The sequence below is a fragment of the Chamaea fasciata genome, unplaced genomic scaffold (assembly GCF_029207755.1).
Source record: "Chamaea fasciata isolate MVZ Bird 193981 ecotype frontalis unplaced genomic scaffold, bChaFas1.0.hap1 SCAF_29, whole genome shotgun sequence".
Lineage (NCBI taxonomy): Eukaryota > Metazoa > Chordata > Aves > Passeriformes > Sylviidae > Chamaea > Chamaea fasciata.
Window position 1 is genome coordinate 1445592 of NW_027094114.1, and position 19396 is coordinate 1464987.

The 19396-nt window shown below is 43.2% G+C and overlaps 1 protein-coding gene across 6 annotated transcripts in view; it reads right to left on the reverse strand.

The window, feature by feature from the left end:
• LOC136302540 (zinc finger protein 131-like) overlaps positions 1 to 19396 on the reverse strand; it is a 37239-nt gene that overhangs the window by 10319 nt on the left and 7524 nt on the right. The window contains exons 3-6 of one of the 6 annotated variants that reach the window (XM_066206013.1): positions 18770 to 18871; positions 17007 to 17151; positions 12293 to 12653; positions 11968 to 12190 (exon numbers count right to left, since the gene is read on the reverse strand). In XM_066206013.1, the coding sequence (XP_066062110.1) occupies positions 11968 to 12190; positions 12293 to 12653; positions 17007 to 17151; positions 18770 to 18871 (831 nt within the window). Of the gene's footprint in view, positions 1 to 11967; positions 12654 to 13521; positions 13897 to 17006; positions 17152 to 18769; positions 18872 to 19396 lie in introns of those variants that run through there. The other 5 variants (XM_066206014.1, XM_066206012.1, XM_066206015.1 and 2 more) reach the window with 5 other exon arrangements.

The following is a 19396-nucleotide window of genomic DNA, read 5'->3' on the forward strand; positions in this document are numbered from 1 at the left end:
CATTAGTATATACAAAGTGACACATTAAAGAAGGAGGTATTTAAATAATACAAAGTTTTATTTTCAAGAACAATGCCAGCTTATGCTTGAGAGCCGAAACTAAGCTCCAGAAAAAGAAGTTGGCACAGAATGACCATGAAGTAACAATGCATTGGTATTAAAATAAACCAAGCCCAGAAACTTAAATTCAAAGTAGTATACTGTTATTACCATCATTAAATAGTAACAAAGAACAACTGCTGTCTCTGTTTACTAATTTCATCATGCACAAATACAATGAAATTCAAGGAAATTAAAGTACAAAAAATTAGTAACAGTGTGTTTCTTTTAAGTCTGATAATTTATCTGTGGAGGTACTGATATCAACATCACTATTGTAACAAACTATTTAATGAACTCCAAAAGATGCTGAGACATTTCATTGAGTAACATAAGAATCTATTCTAGCTCAATTCAGTTTAAAGGCCTATATTTTCAGGGATGTAGTAATTATTGACAACTGAGATGGAAAGCAAATAAGCCTGTATTTTGAGAAATAAAGATATTCAGCAGCATCGAACTAACTTTTGAAAAGAAATCCACAAGTAGCCTATAATTCTCACTTATACACCCAAAGGCCACAGAAAAATATTAAATGGAGGGAACATTCCCCAATGGTTAAAAAAGGCTACATTTTTGGAAACTTTTGTACAGGTAATGCAAAGTAGGCTGAACTACCATCTTTCTCACAGATCAAAAATCACAGACATTGCACGAGCAACCAAATACATTGGTGAGCCTAAAGAATACCCCAGGAGGTGATCCCCAGGAGTAAAAATCTGCGCAAGGAAGGCAAGAGACTGGCATGGTTGGGTGGGGAACTGCTGGCCAAACTAAAGGGAAAGAAGGAAATGCACAGGCAGTGGGAACAAGTACTGCTATTCTGGGAAGAGTATAGAGATGGAGTCTGGTTGTGTAGGGATGGGGTGAGGAAGGCCAAGGTGAAGCTTGAACTGAACCTGGCAAGGGACACAAAGAATAACAGGAAGGATTTCTACAGGTCTGTCAGCCAGAAAATGAAGGTCAAAGAAGGTGTTACCCCCTGATAAACAGTGCTGGAAACTGGTAACAATGGACAAGGAGAAGGCTGAGGTACTCAACTTTTTTGACTCAGTCTTCAATGCCAACCTCTCTTCCCACACCTGTTGAATGGATGGACAGCAGGATGGGGACTGAGGGAGCAAAGTCCCTCCCACTCTAAGATCAGGCTCATGATCACCTGAGGAACCTGAATGCACATAAGTCCATGGGACCTGATAAAATGCATCCCAGAGTCCTGAGGAAATTGGCTGATGTAGTTGCCAAGCAACTCTCCATATGTGAAAAGCCATGGCAGTCAGGTGAAGTCCCAGGTGACTGGAAAAAGAGAAACATTGCCCCCATCTTTAAAAAGGGTGGAAAGGAGGACCCTGGGAACCACCACCCTGTCAGCTTCACCTCTGTGCCTGGGAAGATCATGGAACAGATACTCTGGGAAACTGCGAAAGCACATGGAGGGCAGGGAGGTGATTCAGGACAGCCAGCGTGGCTTCACCAAGGGCAAGTCCTGCTTGACCAATCCAGTGGCCTCCTCTGATGGAGTGACTCTATCAGTGGACAAGGGAAGGACTACAGATGTCCTTTCTGTGGACTTCTGTATAGCGTTTGACATGGAGCCCCACAACATCTTTCTCTCTAAATTGGAGAGAGATAGATTTGATGGGTGGCCTCTTAGATGGGTAAGAAAGTGGTTGGATGGTTGTCGTGGTTTGACACTGGCCAAATGCAAGGCACCCACAAAAGTCATTCACTTTTCTTGCTACAGTTGGGCAGAGGAGAGGGAAAAAAATTAACAAAGGGTTCATGAGTTGAGGTAAGGATTGGGAGAAAAATACTCTAAGGGCAAAACAGGTTCAAATTTAAAGGTATAAAGTAAATTTATTATTAACAGAGGAGAATAATGAGATGTAAAATAGACCTTTAAAACACTTTTTCCCCCTAGTCCTTCTCTCTTTTCCACTGATAGCACAGGGAGACGGTGTGGTGGTCTTGGTCAGTTTGTCATTCAAGATCTTCTTTTTGTTTGCTCAGGGAGACGAGTCTTTCCTCTGCTATGCTATGGGGTCCCTCCCATGGGCAAAGTCTTCCCAAAACTGTTGTGGCGTGTGTCACTTGTCCACGGGGTGCAGTCTTTTAAGGCTAGGCTGCTCTAGTTTGGAAGCAAGGGTCTTTTCTCTCTGTCTCTGGAAGCAGGGGCCCTCTCTTTATTTGGGTTTCTTACTAGATAACAGCTTTCTCTGGTATCCACCCACTCCAGCATGAGCACTTTTCTCATGGGCTGTGAGTGGATTCTGCACCTCCCATGGACTTCATGCATTACAGGGGGACAGTTTGTTTCACCATAGTCCTCACTACGGCTTTTAGAGGAATTTCAGCTCCAATACTTGGAGCACCTCCTCCCCCTCTTTCTTTTCCACTGACCTTGGTGCCGCCATGTTTTTTCCTCACATGTCCTCACTTCCTCCTTTTCTCTGACTAGAAGAAAAATTGCTGCTCATGGGTACCATTGCCAACAAGTTTCACTAATTCAAAGATTCCTGCAGGATCCCACAGCATCGAGAAGTTAATTTTGTTCAGGTTCCGCACTGGGGAGTCACCCACCACGTTTTTGTCATCAGCCATGTGGCCCTGCTGCCACCATGTGGGCAGTGGCGGCTGCCTCAGCACTGGCGCTATTTAATGCCTTTCTTCAGGTGGGGGGCTGGGAAGGAGAAGCTGCTGCCGCTGCCCCTGTTTTTTGCCCACAGGAAATTGAAAGAGGAATCAGAAAGGAAGGAGCCATTTTGAACCTTTGGAAATGGCTTCTCTCAAGCATAAGGGCAAGATATCCATCTTGTGAAATCCCCAGGAAAGTGGACCACTGCAGATGAAGGTATCCAGTACTTGAGAGAACTAGCAGTGCTGCAAGTTGTCTATAGTGATCTAAAGAATGACAGTGTTTCTAAAGATCCAGAGGAGGTCCCTAGTACACTCGCCATATGGAGGAAGGTGATTCAAGGTGCCCCTGCATCATATTCCAGCAGCTTAGTATCACTGTATTATCTGCAAATGGATACGCCAACTGTAGATGTGGCATCCTCCTGGCTCCGAAATGTAGAAGAAACTGCTTACTCCCTCATCCCTATGAGCCAGTACCCCTACTTTTAGGGGCAGCCCAAGAGATCGCGCCTCTCCAACCCGTCAGAAGGAAGGGAAGCCACAAGAAAAGGCCATGTTGATGCCTTAAGTTTTAGCTTTTGTGTTTTTCAGATTCTGTGCTGCCTAGGGGTGTAGTTCTGAGCCTCATATTAAATGCTAGTAAGCTCTCTCCACACAGTAGGTAGACAAAACAAACTCTTCCAGCTGAAAACCAAGGACAACAAGTGCAAGTTTCAGGCCCAAAAGCATAAACAATGGTGGACTGAAGAACGAAAACAAGAAGGATGAGACTTCACAACCCTAGGCTGTAATTTGGACAATTAAACCCCAATATGCAAATGGATCAAAACTTATAAAAGTGTAAGACCTCATGACCGGTCATCCATTTTGTGACCATTTTAAGTCCACCTTGGGTGTAGCCCATGTCAGGCTCTTGTGCTGCCCAAGGTGTACCTTAAAGGCCTTTTAATAAATATCAAGGCACAAGAGTACAGAACCTATCTGGATCTCTGGAGTGACGGGGGATGCCAAGAGTTGTCTGTAATAGAGGCTGAGTTGAGCTTAACAGGGGACAGATGGCAAAAGGACCCCACTGTGACTGGCCCAGAGGCCCCTTGTATCTTTGGCATCAACTACATCATGAGAGGGTATTTCAAGGATCCAAAAGGGTATCAATGGGCTTTTGGTGTAGCTAAAGTGAATACAGAGAAGATCAAACAGTTATCCACCCCACCTGGGCTCTCAGAAGATCCCCTCAGGATTGCTGAAGGTAGCATTGCTGCAGGTAGATCAACAAGTACCAATTGCTACCAGGACAGTGCACCGGCAGCAGTATCGCACAAACTGAGACTCTAGAACTCCTATCCATTAACTAATTTGTCAACTTGAGAGCCAAGGAGTAATCAGCAGAACCCACTCACCCTTAGCCCCATTTGGCCTGTGCAGAAATCAAATGGGGAATGGAGGCTGACAGTGGACTTTGAGGGCCTGAATGAAGTCACGCCACCTAAAAGTGCTTCCATACCAGACATGTTGGAACTCCAATGAGCTGGAGTCAAAAGCAGCCAAATGGTATGCCACAAGTGACATCGCTAATGCATTTTTCTCAGTCCCTCTGGTGGCAGAGTGCAGACCACAATTTGCTTTCACCTGGAGGGGTGTCCAATACACCTGAAACCGACTGACCCAGTGATGGAAACACAGTCCCACCATCTACCATGGCTTGATCCAGACTGCCCTGGAACAGGCTGGAGCTCCAGAACATCTACAATATATTGATGATATCATTGTGTGGGGCAATATAGCAGAAGTTTTTGAGAAAGGAAAGAAAATAATCCAAATTCTTCTGAAAGCTGGCCTTGCCATTAAACAAAGTAAGGCAAAGGGACCTGCATAGGAGATCCAGTTCTTGGGAATAAAATGGCAGGATGGATGCTGCCATGTGCCTACAGAGGTGGTTGACAAAATTGCAACTATGTCTCCACCAGCTAATAAGAAGGAAACAAGCTTTCCTGGGCCTTGTGGGGTTCTGGAGAATGCACATTCCAGGTTATAGTCAGCTTGTGGGCCCCCTCTATCAAGTGACCCAGAAGAACCACTTCGAGTGGGGCACTGAGCAACAACAGGCTTTTGAGCAAATCAGACAGGAAATAGCTCGTGTGATAGCTCTTGGGCCTGTTTGGACAGGACCAGCTGTGCAAAATATACTCTCCACTGCAGCTGGGGAGTAGGGCCTCACCTGGAGCCTCTGGCAAAGGACTGCAGGAGAAACCTGAGGTCAACCATTAGGGTTTTGGAGCTGGAGTTATTGAGGATCAGAAGCCCACTATAGTCCAACTGAAAAAGAGATACTAGCAATTTATGAGGAGGTTCGAGCTGCCTCAGAAGTTGTTTGGACAGAAGCGTGTCTCCTCTTGGTACTGTGATTGCCCATCCTACACTGGATGTTCAAAGGAAGCATTGCCTCAACACATCATGCAACCAGCACTACATGGAGTAAATGGGTAGCATTAATTACACAAGCCTGAATGGGAAAACCCAATTTCCCAGGAATCCTAGAAGAGATTTTGGATTGGCCAGAAGCCAGAGATTTTGGAGCATTGCCTGAGAAGGTGACTTGTGCCCAAGAAGCACCACCATATAACGAGTTACCAGAAAACAAAAGAAGCTATGCTTTATTTACTGATGGATCCTGCTGAGTGATAGGAAACCATTGGAGGTGGAAAGCTGCTGTGTGGAGTCCCACATGACAAGTCACTGAGGCTGCTGAAGGGGAAGGTGAATCAAGCCAATTTGCAGAGGTGAAAGCCATTCAACTAGCCCTAGAGATTGCTGAGCGAGAAAAGTGGCCCATACTATATTTCTATACCAACTCCTGGATGGTGGCTAATGCCCTATGGGGATGGCTGCAGCAGTAGAAGAAAAGCAATTGGCAACGCAGGGGTAAACCCATCTGGGCTCCTGCATTGTGGCAGGACATTGCTGCACAAATAGAAAACATGACTGAAAGTACATTATGTAGATGCACATGTGCCCAGGAGTCATGCCACTGAGGAGCATCAAAACAATGAACGGGTAGATAAGGCTGCCAAAAGTGGAATAGCTCAGGTGGACCTAGACTGGGAAAGAAATGGTGAGGTATTTATAGCCCAATGGGCCAATGAGATATCAGGGCATCTTGGAAGGGATGCAACAAATAGATGGGCTCATGATTGAAGGGTGGACCTGACCATGGAGGCTATTTAACAGGTTATCCATGAGTGTGAAACGTGCTGCCATCAAGTGAGCCACATGAATGAAGCCCCCTTGGAGTGGAGGGCGGTGGCTCAGTTTCCAGTATGGTGAAGCCTGGCAAATTGATTACATTGGGCCATTGCCATGAACATGCCAAGGCAAGAGTTATATGCTCACCATGGAAAAGGCCACAACTGGCTGGCTGGAAACATACCCAGTAAACCATGCCACTGCCCAGAACACTATTTCAGGTCTTGAAAGACACATTTTGTGGCAACATAGAACCCCAGATAGAATTTGGTCAGACAATGAGACTCATTTTCGAAATAATCTTATAAACTCCTGGCCAAAGAGACATGGCATTAAGTGGATATATCATATTCCCTATCATACACAGGCCTCTGGGAAGATTGAAAGATATAATGGGCTACTGAAAACTATGTTAGGGGCATTATGTAATGGGACATGAAAGCACTGAGATGCAAACTTAGCAGAAGCCACTTGGCTAGTCAACACTAGGGGATCTGCTAACCACCCTTATCCTGCCCAAACTAAGCCCTTAGACACTGTGGAAGGAGACAAGGTCCCTGCTACACATAGGGAAGTGAGAGTGGATTTCTTCCCCATGGGAAAAGGCAAACCCATTTGTGGGATTGTCTTTGCCCAAGGACCTGGGTCTACTTGGTGGGTGATGTGGGAGGATGAGGAGACCTGATGTGTACCTCAAGGAGATTTAACCTTGGGGTAAGAATAACCTATAGTGTAAGTTGTATGTTACAGAAGGTAAAGTAGCAGGAGTGACGTGAACTGACAAAGAATGAATTTTGTGAGGAGCAAGAAGAATGCAATGAGGAACAGGGATGGTGGTGGTGCTCAACCATGAACCATCAAGTGTACTATTTCTCCTGTCCTGACCTCACATTCTGATGGAATGGAGACCACCTAGAGGGATGTAAAAGGACAGGGGATAGTAGTTAATAAAATGTATGTTTGGTATAGAGATGGTTTAAGGATCCTAGTAATAAGAGTATATAGATTATATGGGATCTGAGCATGATGCAAATGGTTTGGAATAAGGGGTGGAGATTGTATTGGGTCTGTCCAAGGTAAAGTTCACAGCCCTTACAGTGCTGTGCTTTGCATTGGTAGCTGGAAGGGTGTTGATAACAGACCAGTGTTTTGGCTACTGCCGAGCAGTGCTGTCCCTCTGACATTCCTTCCCCCATCAAAGGGGATGGGAGTGGCAAGATCCTGGGAAGGGACACAACCGGGCCAGCTGACACAAATTGGCCAAAGGGATATTCCTTACCATATGACATCAGCTTATATATATATAAGCTAAGGGAGAGAGGAAGAAGGGAGGGCATTCATGAGTTTTCAATGTTTGCCTTCTGGAGGAACCATTACACATGCTGAAGCCCTGCTTCCCAGGAAGTGTCCGAACATCACTGCTGATGGGAAGTAGAGACTGACCTTTTTTCTCTTTGGCCCATGCGCGTGCAGATTTCCGCTTATTTCTTTCTGTTACTGTACCTTATCTCACTCTGCTGGTTGTTCTCCATCTTCTCTTCCCTGTCCCAGTGGGAAAGGGAGTGATAGAGCGACTGAGTGGGCACCTGGCACCCAGACAGGGTCAACCCGCTACACAGTGTTATTTAAAATCCTCATTAATGACACACACAAAGGGGTAGAGGGCACCCTCAGTAGGTTTGCAGATGATACCAAACTCAGTGGTGCGGGTGACATACCTGAAGGACAGGGCCATCCAGAGGGACCTGGACAAGCTCAAGAAGTGGCCCATGGGAATCTCATGAGGTTTAAAACGATCAAGTGCTGGTGCTGCACCTGGGTCGGGACAATCCCCAGGATCAATCCAGGCTGAGGGATGAACAGATCAAGAGCAGCCCTGGGGAGAAGGACCTGGGGTACTGGTAGGTGAGAGGCTGGACATGCCCCGGCCGTGTGCACTGGCACCCAGAAACCCCGTGTGCTGGGCTGATCCCACAGTGTGGGCAGCAGGGAAGGAGGAGATTCTGCCCCTCTGTTCTGGTGAGACCCCATCTGTAGTGCTGCCTCCAGCTCAGGGGTCCCCAGCACAGAAAGGACATGGACCTGTTAGAGTGAGTCCAGAGGAGGCACCAAGATGATCAGAGGGATGGAGCATCTTTCTGTCTTGGAGTGAGTTATGATTTACTATATGATAGTATATTTCCCGATCCTCTGCTTTGTGCCCAAAAAATGGTTGCTGTATCTTTTAAGGCAAGGGACTGGATTTGTGTGGGGCTGGGGGTGGGGAGAGCCCCTGTTTCGGTGCAGGTGCTTTTAAAAGCCTTGCTGTCCAGGTTTTCCATGGCTCAGGGGATATCATAAGAGGTGTAAGCTTGGCCTGGGACCTGGGCAGGGTGGGGCCTGGGGCTCTCTCACTCTCTTCTGGTTCAGGATTGAGGTGGTGGCCACATGGGGACACACTGAGTGCATCTGGCTTGAAATACTGTTGCCGTGTTTTTTTCCTGGCACTGCGACCAGGGCCTGCCTGCTTGCTTCCCTGTTGTTCAGGAGCCCAGAGCCAGTGCATGTGGTGCCACCTGGGACTGGGACCATGTCCCACTGGACCCCCGCCTGCAGTGTGGTGGCCGCAGCTACTCCTGTGTGTTAGGCTCCAGGACTTCGATCTGCCACAGTTTCTACACTGCAAGCCTGCTCGTTTTTTCCCTGTTTCCCAGCCGTTTGGGGATCCAGAGCCAACATGTGGGAGGCTGCCAGGACTGGGGCTGCCCGTGCCGGGCCACTTGTCTGCACAGTAGCCTGACATTGTGACCAAGCCACGCCCACCTCCCCAGAGTGTGCCAGCTGCCAGTGGGGGTACCAGAACCAACTGCTGCCCATGAGCTCTGCAAAAGGAGCAATCTCCTGTCCTCTTTGCCTGAGCTCCCACCACCTGAAGAGGTTGCCAAGCTCATGTCAGTGTCCCCTAAAGTCTCAGGGAGTCACTGAAGCCTGTCTGGCCTGCTAGAAGCCAACAGTGCTCCCTGCCGGTTGTGGTTGTAACTACACCCAAGGGAAAAAATTACTTAACAGGCAGGAAAACTTCTGTTATTGCTTTTGTTGTTGTTGTTTGTTCTGTTCTATATATATTATATTATATTATATTATATTATATTTTATTATATTATATTATATTATATTATATTAAATATATAATTATATTTTATTATATTAGCCAGTAAAGAACTGCTATTCCTTTTCCTATATTTTTGCCTGGAAACCCCATAATTTTGAAGTGATAATTTGGAGGGAGGGGGTCATCTTTTCCATTCTGGGAAGATTCCCACCTTCCTTGGCAGACATCTATCTTTTAAACTGAGACACTTTGCTATGAAAGGCTGAGAGAATTGGGATTATTCAGCCTGGAGAAGAGAGGCTCCAGCGTGACCTAATTGTGACCTTCCAGGTCCTAAAGGGGGCTGACAAGAAAGATGGAGAGAGACTATTTTCAAGGGCCTGGAGTGAGAGGACAAGGGGGAATGGCTTAAAACTGAAAAGGAGTAGGTTTAGATTAGATATTAGGAAAAACTCTTTACTGCAAGGAGGGTGAGGCCCTGGCACAGGTTGCCCAGAGAAGCTGTGGCTGTCCCATCCCTGGAAGTGTTCAAGGCCAGGTTGGACAGGGCTTGGAAAAACATGGTCTAGTGGAAGGCACTCATGGCAGGAGGGGCTGGAATGAGATGAGCTTTAAGGTCCCTTCCAATCCAGGCCATTCTATGATTCTGTGAATATTACAGAACAAAACTCACATCACAAACCTTCACCTGCTCTGTGATCTGGTCACATTTAGAGTTACTTGAAGTAAGGCACTGCCCAGTTAAAGACAGATTTATTCTGTTTTTACCCAAATTCTTCAACAATCTTTGTATTCTGCCCCAAGTATCTGAAACTGACAATTCAAAGAAAACTGGCAATATCCTAAAGCCAAAAAGACATTGTGTGACTTCTTGCACAGTGCAAATCAATGCTGTGACTTCAGCAGCAGCAATGGAAAAGAGAGCCTATCAGCCTGCCTCTAGCTTGAGAAGTACACTCAAGCTGGGAACAACTCCTCTGCTAAAGGTGACAACTTGCTTCTCTTCCCCTGGGTGTCATTAAACTATGAGTTTAAAAAATCTCACTTAGATAAGACTAAAGAGGGAGGGTTCTTGGACTGCTCTAACAATTAATTTTTTTTCCATTTATGAGGACAGGTGAGGTTTCACTAGCCAATTATAAGTAACTCACAGGACAGAAATTGTGATCTAAGATAGTCCAATATTTTGCTGGACCTTTATAAACTTGCAGTCACAGGATGGGGACTGCCCAAAATAAATATTTTTTAACCCAAAGACAATAATAACACAGTGACTTCTGATTGCCCTGTATGTAAGAAATACCAGGGAATTCACGCATAACCATAAAGCTGCCATATCATTATTTAGACTGGGTTTAGAGAGAAATAGTAATGTTGTTGGGATTTTTCGTTTGGCTTTCTTTCTGTTTTTCTTCCCCAGAAACACAAAGGCAGGCATTTATCAAATGAACTTCTTGGGATCATTTATTCATGGTATGTAAATAGAGTCCATTTATTCACTCCTATGGAAGATTTCATTTGCAGTTCAAAGTGCACTTCCTGCGAAACATTTTGCATTCATGAAGAACGGCAAAGACCTTGATGAATTTTGCTCAAGAAGTTTGTATAATCTGCATACAAATTACTTCAATTACAGAGTTTTCAGACATGGGCTGATTAATTTGGCTGCTTCAAGCACATCACTGGAAGTAATTAGATTCCATGTGTGATACTTGCATCAATAAATATTTAGAAAGTACTCTGCACCTCCTGTGATATGCTAAGTTGCTTCACCCCCAAAATCCTTCTGTCACAACAGCAACAAATATAGTTATATTTAGCTTATTCTGTTAATCCTCCACAAACTTTTCTCTGAAAAGACTTTTGTTAGGTAGCTTGCATTTGTCTTGATCATACTCATCAGGGAGAAACACTCCCTGCTTCATAGGGAAGAAGGATTTGCCAGAGTTTTCATAAATGCAACTTTTAAGGGGCTATTTGGAGTAGATTTGATGCAGTGTCATATTCAGATGCAAAGAAGTTCCAATTTAAAGGCTTTTGTAACAGCAAGCTGCTAAAGAAATAAGACTGCTACCCTCTATTAAATTCTTACTGATGATTCATGACTGACATATTAAACAAAAACATCTGAAAGATCAGGAAAACGTATATTTTACATTCAGAGAGCTATCTATATAATACTCAGTACCTATTCCGATAGTACAGACTTTTCAGTGACATGAAGAAATAGCATCTTAACCTCCCATATTATATAGAAGCACAAGTAATTTTGTACTCAAAAGACTGTTCAGATTTCAGAGGCAGTTTTTACAGTAACAAAAGTCTACTATAGTCACTAGAAATGTTTTGCTGTGTTAATTAACAAAGAAAATGAAATCAGATGAGATGTCAAGAGCAAGGGGGTACTTTATGCCTAATGCATTAATAGGCATCTGCTCATATGTTCTGTTAGTAAAAGAAACTCTTTAAAATGTATATTCCACTGAGAAGCTCATGGTTTAGATCATATTTCAACAGAAACATTTACTAGTAGAATTGTGAAAATAAGAGCGGCTCCTCAGTTTGGTACTTTTCAAGGAAAAAAACATGCTTAAAGAAATTATTTTGAAAGAAATATTTTAAGATTTAATAGACTGAAAAGAGAAGCTTCATTAGTGCTTTCTGGTTTTAGGCATCTATTTTTAACCATCTCAATCCCTCAAAGTTTTTATCAATGTAAAACAAACAAAAAAAATTAAAAACCAAACCAGCATTTTAGTTGCAACTACAAGCCAAGTATTTTTAGCACTCAGGACTCATGCATTTTCTTCAGCATATTTTCTATTTCCCCAAAACATGCAAAACCCCAAAATGCAAGACCCAAAGCCACAAGAACAGGACCATATCAGTGTTCTTACCTGTGTGCTTTCGGAGATGCTCTTTAAAATGTCCAAAGTGATCAAACTGCTTATCACAGTATTGGCATATATGTATTTTCTTGCCAGGTCTTTGCTTCTTGCTAGCACCACCTTCATCAAGGTGGTGACAGGTGTGGTGTTGTTTCAAAGCACTCTCTCGTAGGTAGCTTTTATTGCATGTGTCACACTTGTAACTCTCAGCAGAGTGTGTTTTCATGTGTTCCTTAAAATGGTAAAACAATTTAAATGAACGGTTACATTTTTCACAGTGGAATAAATTCTTCACATGCAACAGTTGAAGTTCCACAATTTCAATATCTTCTACCTGTTTGCATGAGGGATCAGTTGTACTACCACCTTCTTCTTGAATCTGGCATTTTGTCTCTCCTTGACGATACTTACTGGTGATATCTGCCAAAAGAGCTAAAGCAGATTCATCTGATGTACCTTTTGTATGTATGTACTTTATAGATTGCTCTGCAGAAGCTACTTCAAGTGTTTCAATGCTGCCATCTTCCACTTCAATCGTCCCTTCAGCAATCTCAACCTCAATTTCAACAGGCTCTGATTCTGCAGATGGCAGTGTTTCTGTGATAACATTAGACGTTTCAGCAATCTTCCTCTTTTTTGCTTTATTTTCACCTTGCCTTTGATTTGATTCCAAGGGTGATGAATTTTCTTTGTTCCTGCAAAACATTTACATAAACATAGTTAAGATCCATAAGCACTTACATTAAAATTGCTGCCTGATGCTGAGCTTCTGCATTAAACACTAGCTAGATGTTTCTCAAAGAAACTGAATAATGAATGACCACATAACCTGCACCCATTTCAGATGTTAATTTGTCCTTAATCTATACTCCTTAGAGCTGTAGAACAGCACAATTAAAGCTGTGGAGCCTTTAACATAAGGTTATTAAAGTGGTTTAAATGGGTCCACTTGAATGATACAAAGCATCTATCAAGAAGGGAGGCCAGTTAGCCTAATGATATAGGTTTATATAAGAAATGCAAAACTCTGTACTTTGGCCTGCCTACTCAGAAACAAGATTCAAGTTCTTCCTACACTATTCACCTCTCAAGCTGTGGAGTGCATGAAATTGCTTGCAGCACTTACAGCTTCTTACAAAACACTACAGCTGTGACTTCGCACAATGATTATTATAGCATTTTGTACTTCAGGAAAACACAGAGCTAACAGTTGTAGTAAAAAAGAAAAAAAAGCCACTGGGATGTGAAAAAAGTATTTTAATTTAATTTATCTGGGCTTAAGCACAGCTCCCAGCTCTGTTCTTTTCCTTGCACCATAAATACAAAATCCCCTTCCTCCAAGATGTCAGAAATAGCATCCCATCTCAAACATGGACAGAGCTGACTGGGTGTCTCGGTTTGGAGACTAATTCCAGAAGAAAAATGCTCAAAAATGAGTGGTTTTTCTCGAAGGAGAGCGGGCTTCAATATCTCCCTTTTCTTTTGCCAATGAGAGAAATGGATACCAGGGGATGAAAAAAAAAAAAAAGGTAAAACTGTCTAATAACAAAGCAAGATACTCACAAAGCACAGGGAAAAAAAAGGAAATTGAACTTTACACCCCCACCCCCACCTTGCCACGTGGCTGAGAGGCAAAGATGGCGACTGCCTTTTGTCTCTGTCAGGGGAGGAGAGTTCACAAAGCAGCTTGGAACCTGTTGAATTTCTGGCGTGGGTCTTCTCCTCGCAGCCGGCGAAGTTGGTGGAGTTTAATGTCCCTTCTTTGCTGGCTCGGTCTTTCCAGGGTTCGGACCGGCCGGAGCCGCCCCGCAGGCTCCCCAGGCAGAAGAGAAAAAAACCAAAACTACAAACCCAAAAAAAACCTGCCGAAAGGATTTGCCAGTGAAAAGACTCCAGGCCAGGGGAAGGGAAAAACAACGGAAAAAAACCACCCCAGAAGCTCCTTGCCTAAGTTGGCGAAAATTAATCCAGCAAACAAGTCAACGAAGTAACAATCCGTTGTAGCCATCAACCACCCTGGAGAGAGAGAGCTTGAACAGAGCCCGCGCAGGAGCCCCAGGCTCCCCGCCCCACCCCCCGGGTCCATCTTAAAGCTACAGCAGTTGTTTCCTAGGCATAAAGCAGACAGGAAATAAAGCATCATCATAAAATCACCCCAAGACACTGGGCCAATGCTTTCAAGTCACACACAAGATTATTCACAGCACTTACATGCTGGAGGTTTAACTATTGATTATCAGTTTTGAAGATGAGTGGCTATCTTCCCCTCAAATCAGACTGTAATCAGAGTAATTTGTACCTTTACCTTCCTTTGCAGCCTGATAAATCCTTTTATGTAACCAACTCCCTATCACTTTCAGGTTTTCTAATAATAGGGGTGATAAGGTTTTTCTCCAGTATCGGTATGTCATACAGCAGAGATGTGTGGCTAATGACCTAATTCAGGATACAGCTAACTAAATTGCACCTTATTATATTCAGACACAGGAAGACACAGCAGCTAAACTTAAGAGTTTCATCTAGGCCATATTTCTGATGCCTAGGTGACAGTTACTTTGCACATTACTGCAAGGAGCTCCAGGACCACGTACAAAAATAATAATCTACCCAGCAAAGAGGAGACTACTGTCCTTGAGTACATTGTGTGGCTCAGGTGTGAAACTAAATGAGGATACACACATACAATACACTGTACCTCAAGGAATAACAGCTAGTTGTTTTTTCTTTCAAGTCTAGATTATGTGCTGTGCAACTCTGATGCATTACACAAATGGTTAGTTCTGTAATAACCTCTAGCTAAAGGTTCTGATGCTTGCCCCTTTTAGTTAAAGCTCAGCTGGAGGCACTGTATTGCAATTTGTCCCCTTCCTACTGTGAAGGAGAAAACTGAGACTGACAGTGGTACTCGTTTGTTTTTCTAACCAAAAACACGCACCCAAAAATCTAGGAACAGTGGAAAAAATTCTAAGAATAGATTGGCTTGCACATGTGTGTGTTAACATTTATTTCCTTGTAACATAAGAATTACAGCATTTACTAGTGCTGCATAACCAACAAACGTTATATATTAGTAGGAATTAATTGCAGACTAGACAGTTTAGCTTGATGGACTGATCTGAATCCTGGTTAAACAGCTCTACCAGTGTACAGAGACTCAAAGTGATACCAATGAGAACATAGTTTTTCAATTTCAAGTGTCTTAAATTTCTCAGACAGCAGTCTGCTTTTCCCTAAATGGAAAAAAACCCAAAAGTTCTTTTGGTGATACCATGTTTAATCTCAATAATGTCAAAAAAGAGTATTGTTGGGGTTGGAGAGTAGAACTAGAAATGCACAATTTTATCTTTCCTATTTAAAAACCCCAACATAGTTATTGAGCTCTGCTATCAATCAACAGATGTCATGAGTTTTGTAAAGGGCATATTATTCTATTCCATCTGGGTGGAGCAGAATTGCTTATCTTTGTCCAAATGGGTCAGTGTCGCTTATCAGATGGTGGAGTGCTACTTATCTCTCTTCATTGTTTCACTACTCCCATTGAAATATCTTCTGCTAATGGACCATTAAGAGCACACCAATGACATGACACATTACTTTGTACTATTGTAAGATGCTCCACACAGGGAGGAGGAGCCAAACCATCTTAACCTAGATAAAAAGGAGCCACAGTGCCACTAGGTATCCAGTTATTCCACCGGATCCCTGGAGGAAGACTGGACCCATCTCACCATTACTGGATCCTTTTTCTTCAGCGGGACCATCTCTACTCCAACAGAACCACATCTGCCACTCCAGGAGGGCTTACTTTGGACTGCTTCCAACACCCTGACCAACAGGGTGTCAGGTTCTATTTCTGACTCTGTCAGGGTTTTCTAGGATTTCTTGTTTGTTTGTTTGCTTGCTTATTCTTCTGTACTACAACATCTGTATTTTGCTTTTTATATCCCTAGTAAAGAACTGCTATACCTATTCCCAAAATCTTTGCCTGACAGCCTTTTAATTGCAAATTTATGATAATTTGGAAAAGGGGGGGGGGAAGGGGCTTACATTTTAAGGGAGACTCCAACCCTCCCTGGCAGATACCTGTCTATCTAAACCAAGACAACAGAATAACTTGATTCCAAAAAACAAAAAAAACACTGATGTTGAAAAACAAGTTTCCAGGGTACCATGTCATGGAGGTTTTGTTTGATTGGCTACTAGAGGAACTCAGTGTCAGAGCCACTCTCCTTAGCTTAGTGTGTCTATGGGGAGATAAAGAAGAAACAAGTTTTTCCTTAGCCTGAACACAAAGACCTTTCAGCATGTCTAGAAGAGAAAGCAAGGATAACCCTTATGCTGGGAGTTATTTATTGCCCCTCCCCCTGCTTCATGACAGAAGAACAGTATAGCATACAGAAGAAATGAGAACATGACAGCACTGTGAAAGAGAAGTAAGGGGAAGAAAAACAGTATGATGGGAATGGCACCTGCTTTTCTCAGGTTGGAGTTTTGTAATGGATTACAGTTCCTTGTACTGGATAAAAGGTGCTACAGCAACATTTGATTAAGTACTGATCCCATATAAAACCAATTATAACAACTACATTTGTTCAAGAAGTTTGAGAGACTAAATTTGCAACAAGAAGCTTTAAAATCACTACCTATTCTCTTGAAAGCAGAAAGCTGCGTGAAATCAAAAGAGCAGTGCAAACTTGTTAATGTGGTCTAATTACCTGAGAGATAGCATCACTGTACAGCCAGCTGTCAATCAGGTACAGGCAGTCAGTATAGAGGCCTGGTATTAGTTATCACAAAGTCACAGCCCTACAATGTCTGCATCATTTACCAGCCACATCACTTGTCATCAAGTTCTAGCCCAATGACTGTGACATTCATTTTTTTAGCTTGTATAATTCTGACTCATATATTATAGTAGAAGAGTATAGGATGCCAAGAGTTTAGGTTTCAAAATAAAGAAGAGCACTGCAAAATACTGGCAGCTCTCATACAAGGATTCTTAAGACTACATTTCAGTATTGGGAAGTAAAAGAGGCTTATATGTTTACCTGATTTCAAGTGCTTTGATAGCTTCTAACATCTGTAGATACTCAGCTGCTTTCCAAACATCATTTGCTTCTTCCTCACCTTGGACCACGAGTTTTGCTGTATAGGTGAACTCAATTAGGTGACGAAATGCCATGTTACTTACACCTGTTTACAAGCAAGAAAAACAGCCTCTTTTAACAATTCCTCAGTCTTTCACACTTGCCTGCTCACAGTACACCAATAGCCAGTTTCAAGAAGATGCCACCTTTGAAAGGCTCACATTGGAATAAGTCTACTACATAAACAGGTGAATCTGGAACAACTAGTCATTCCATGAAAAAGATAAAAAGAAGGATAAAATGGACAAAAATCTACTTGTATAAAATAAAGAAGTTCAAATTTGAACATAAAAATCTGATCTCTCTCAAGAGATTTCTGAGCAGCAAGTTATTAGAAGCTGCATTGCTCCAGGAAATTTCTTCTTACCTACCAGGAAGATATTGCTCCACATCTATCCTGTTCTTGCATCCCAGGGAAGGTATCTTTTTGAATTTTTCTTCAGGGGAAGTTTTTTCCAGTGGCAATAGCTACCTGTACTGGTTTTGGTTGGGACAGATTTAAATTTCTTCATAGTAGCTAGCATGGGGCTATGTTTTGGATCTGTACACAATCATAGAATGGTTTGGATTGGAAGGGACCTTAAAGATCATCTAGTTTCAACCCTCTGCCATGGGCTGGGACACCTACTAGACCAGGTAGTTCCAAGCCCCATCCAACCTGGGCTTGAACACTTGCAGGCATGAAAAATCCACAACTTCTGGGCAACCTGTGCAGGGTTTCATTACCCTCACAGTAAAGAATGTTTTCCTAATATCAAATCTAAACCTACTCTGTCAGTGTGAAGCCATTCCTCCTTGTTTTGTCACTCCAGGCCTTTGTAATAGTCTCTCTCCATCTTTCCCGTAGACTCCCTTCAGGTACTGGAAGGCCCCAGTTAGGTCACCCTGAAGCTTCTCTTCTCCAGGCTGAACAATGCCAATTCTCCTAGCCTTTCCTCATAGCAGAGGTGCTCCAGCCCTCTGATCATCTTGGTGGCCTCCTCTGGACTTGTTCCAAGAGGTCGATGTCCTTCCTGAGCTGAAACAGTGTTGATAACACACTGATGTTTCAGTTACTGCTGAGCAGTGCTTACACAGAGCCAAGGCCTTTTCTGCTTCTCACACTGCCCTGACAGCGAGAGGGCTGGGGGTGTGTGGGCAGTTGGTAGGAGACACAGCCAGGACAGGTGACTGCAACTGATCAAAAGAATATTCTAGACCATATGACATCATGCTCAGTATATAAAGTGTGTGGGAAGCAGGTGGAGGGGCCACTGCTAGGGGATTGGCTGGGCATTGGTCAGTTGGTGGCAAGCAATTGTTTTAATTTGCATCACTTGTCTTCCTTGGTATTTTTCCTTTTTCTTTTCTTTTTTACTTATAATTTTTACAAAATTACTATTTCTTTTTAATTATTAAACTATTTTTATCTCAATCCATGAGTTCCCTTTACACTTCTGATTCTCCCTCCCATCCCACTGGTAGAAAATGAACCAGCCTGGCTTTGTGGTGAGTAGTTGCCAGTCAGGGTTAAACCACAACATTACCTGACAACTCAAGAGCTGATATCTAGAAAGCTAATCAATATGATCAAGCATGCATTTAAGCCCATACCAGGGATACTATATTCATTTTGAGCATGGGCACACAACTCTGAAGGTTTTAATTTGCATTAATCAGACTACCTTCAATCTCCACCAAGGGTTCCTGAGTGAAATCTTGAAAGAATTTGTAGAAGAACTGGCTACAGGCAGCAAGAACAGCCTTATGAGCTTTGAAATGGTGACCTACAAAGAGAGACAAAAAATTTGCTTTAGGATAACACCTTCTTTACTCATGGTGCAGAATAAGTGCAGATGCAGAGAAGAGAAAAGCTGCAGAATCACCCAGTCTACTAATCTGTTCCAGCAGCACACAGTCAGCATGTCTTCTTGTAACATGTGATACCACTGCAGCTTGCCTGTCCCATCTTATGCAGATCCTTGCTGACATCATTGACCTTGTTGAAGCTCTGCAATTCAATCAGCTGAAGGACTCACTCAAGAGTGTTTCTCTTTTCAAATATTTAAGTTGTGGGAAATTCCTGTTCAAACCTTTTCCTGTGTGTCTTGGGCTCAGCTCTCAGATTTTATCCAACCTTGTCGTGGTTTGACACTGGACAAATGCCAGGCACCCACAAAAGCTGTTCGCTCATCTTCTCTTGGTCTCAGTTGGGCAGAGGAGAGGGAAAAAAATTAATGAAGGGCTCATGAGTTGAGATGATGTACTGGTTTTGCACAGCCTGGTTTTTCGTAGTAGGGGGCCACAGAGGT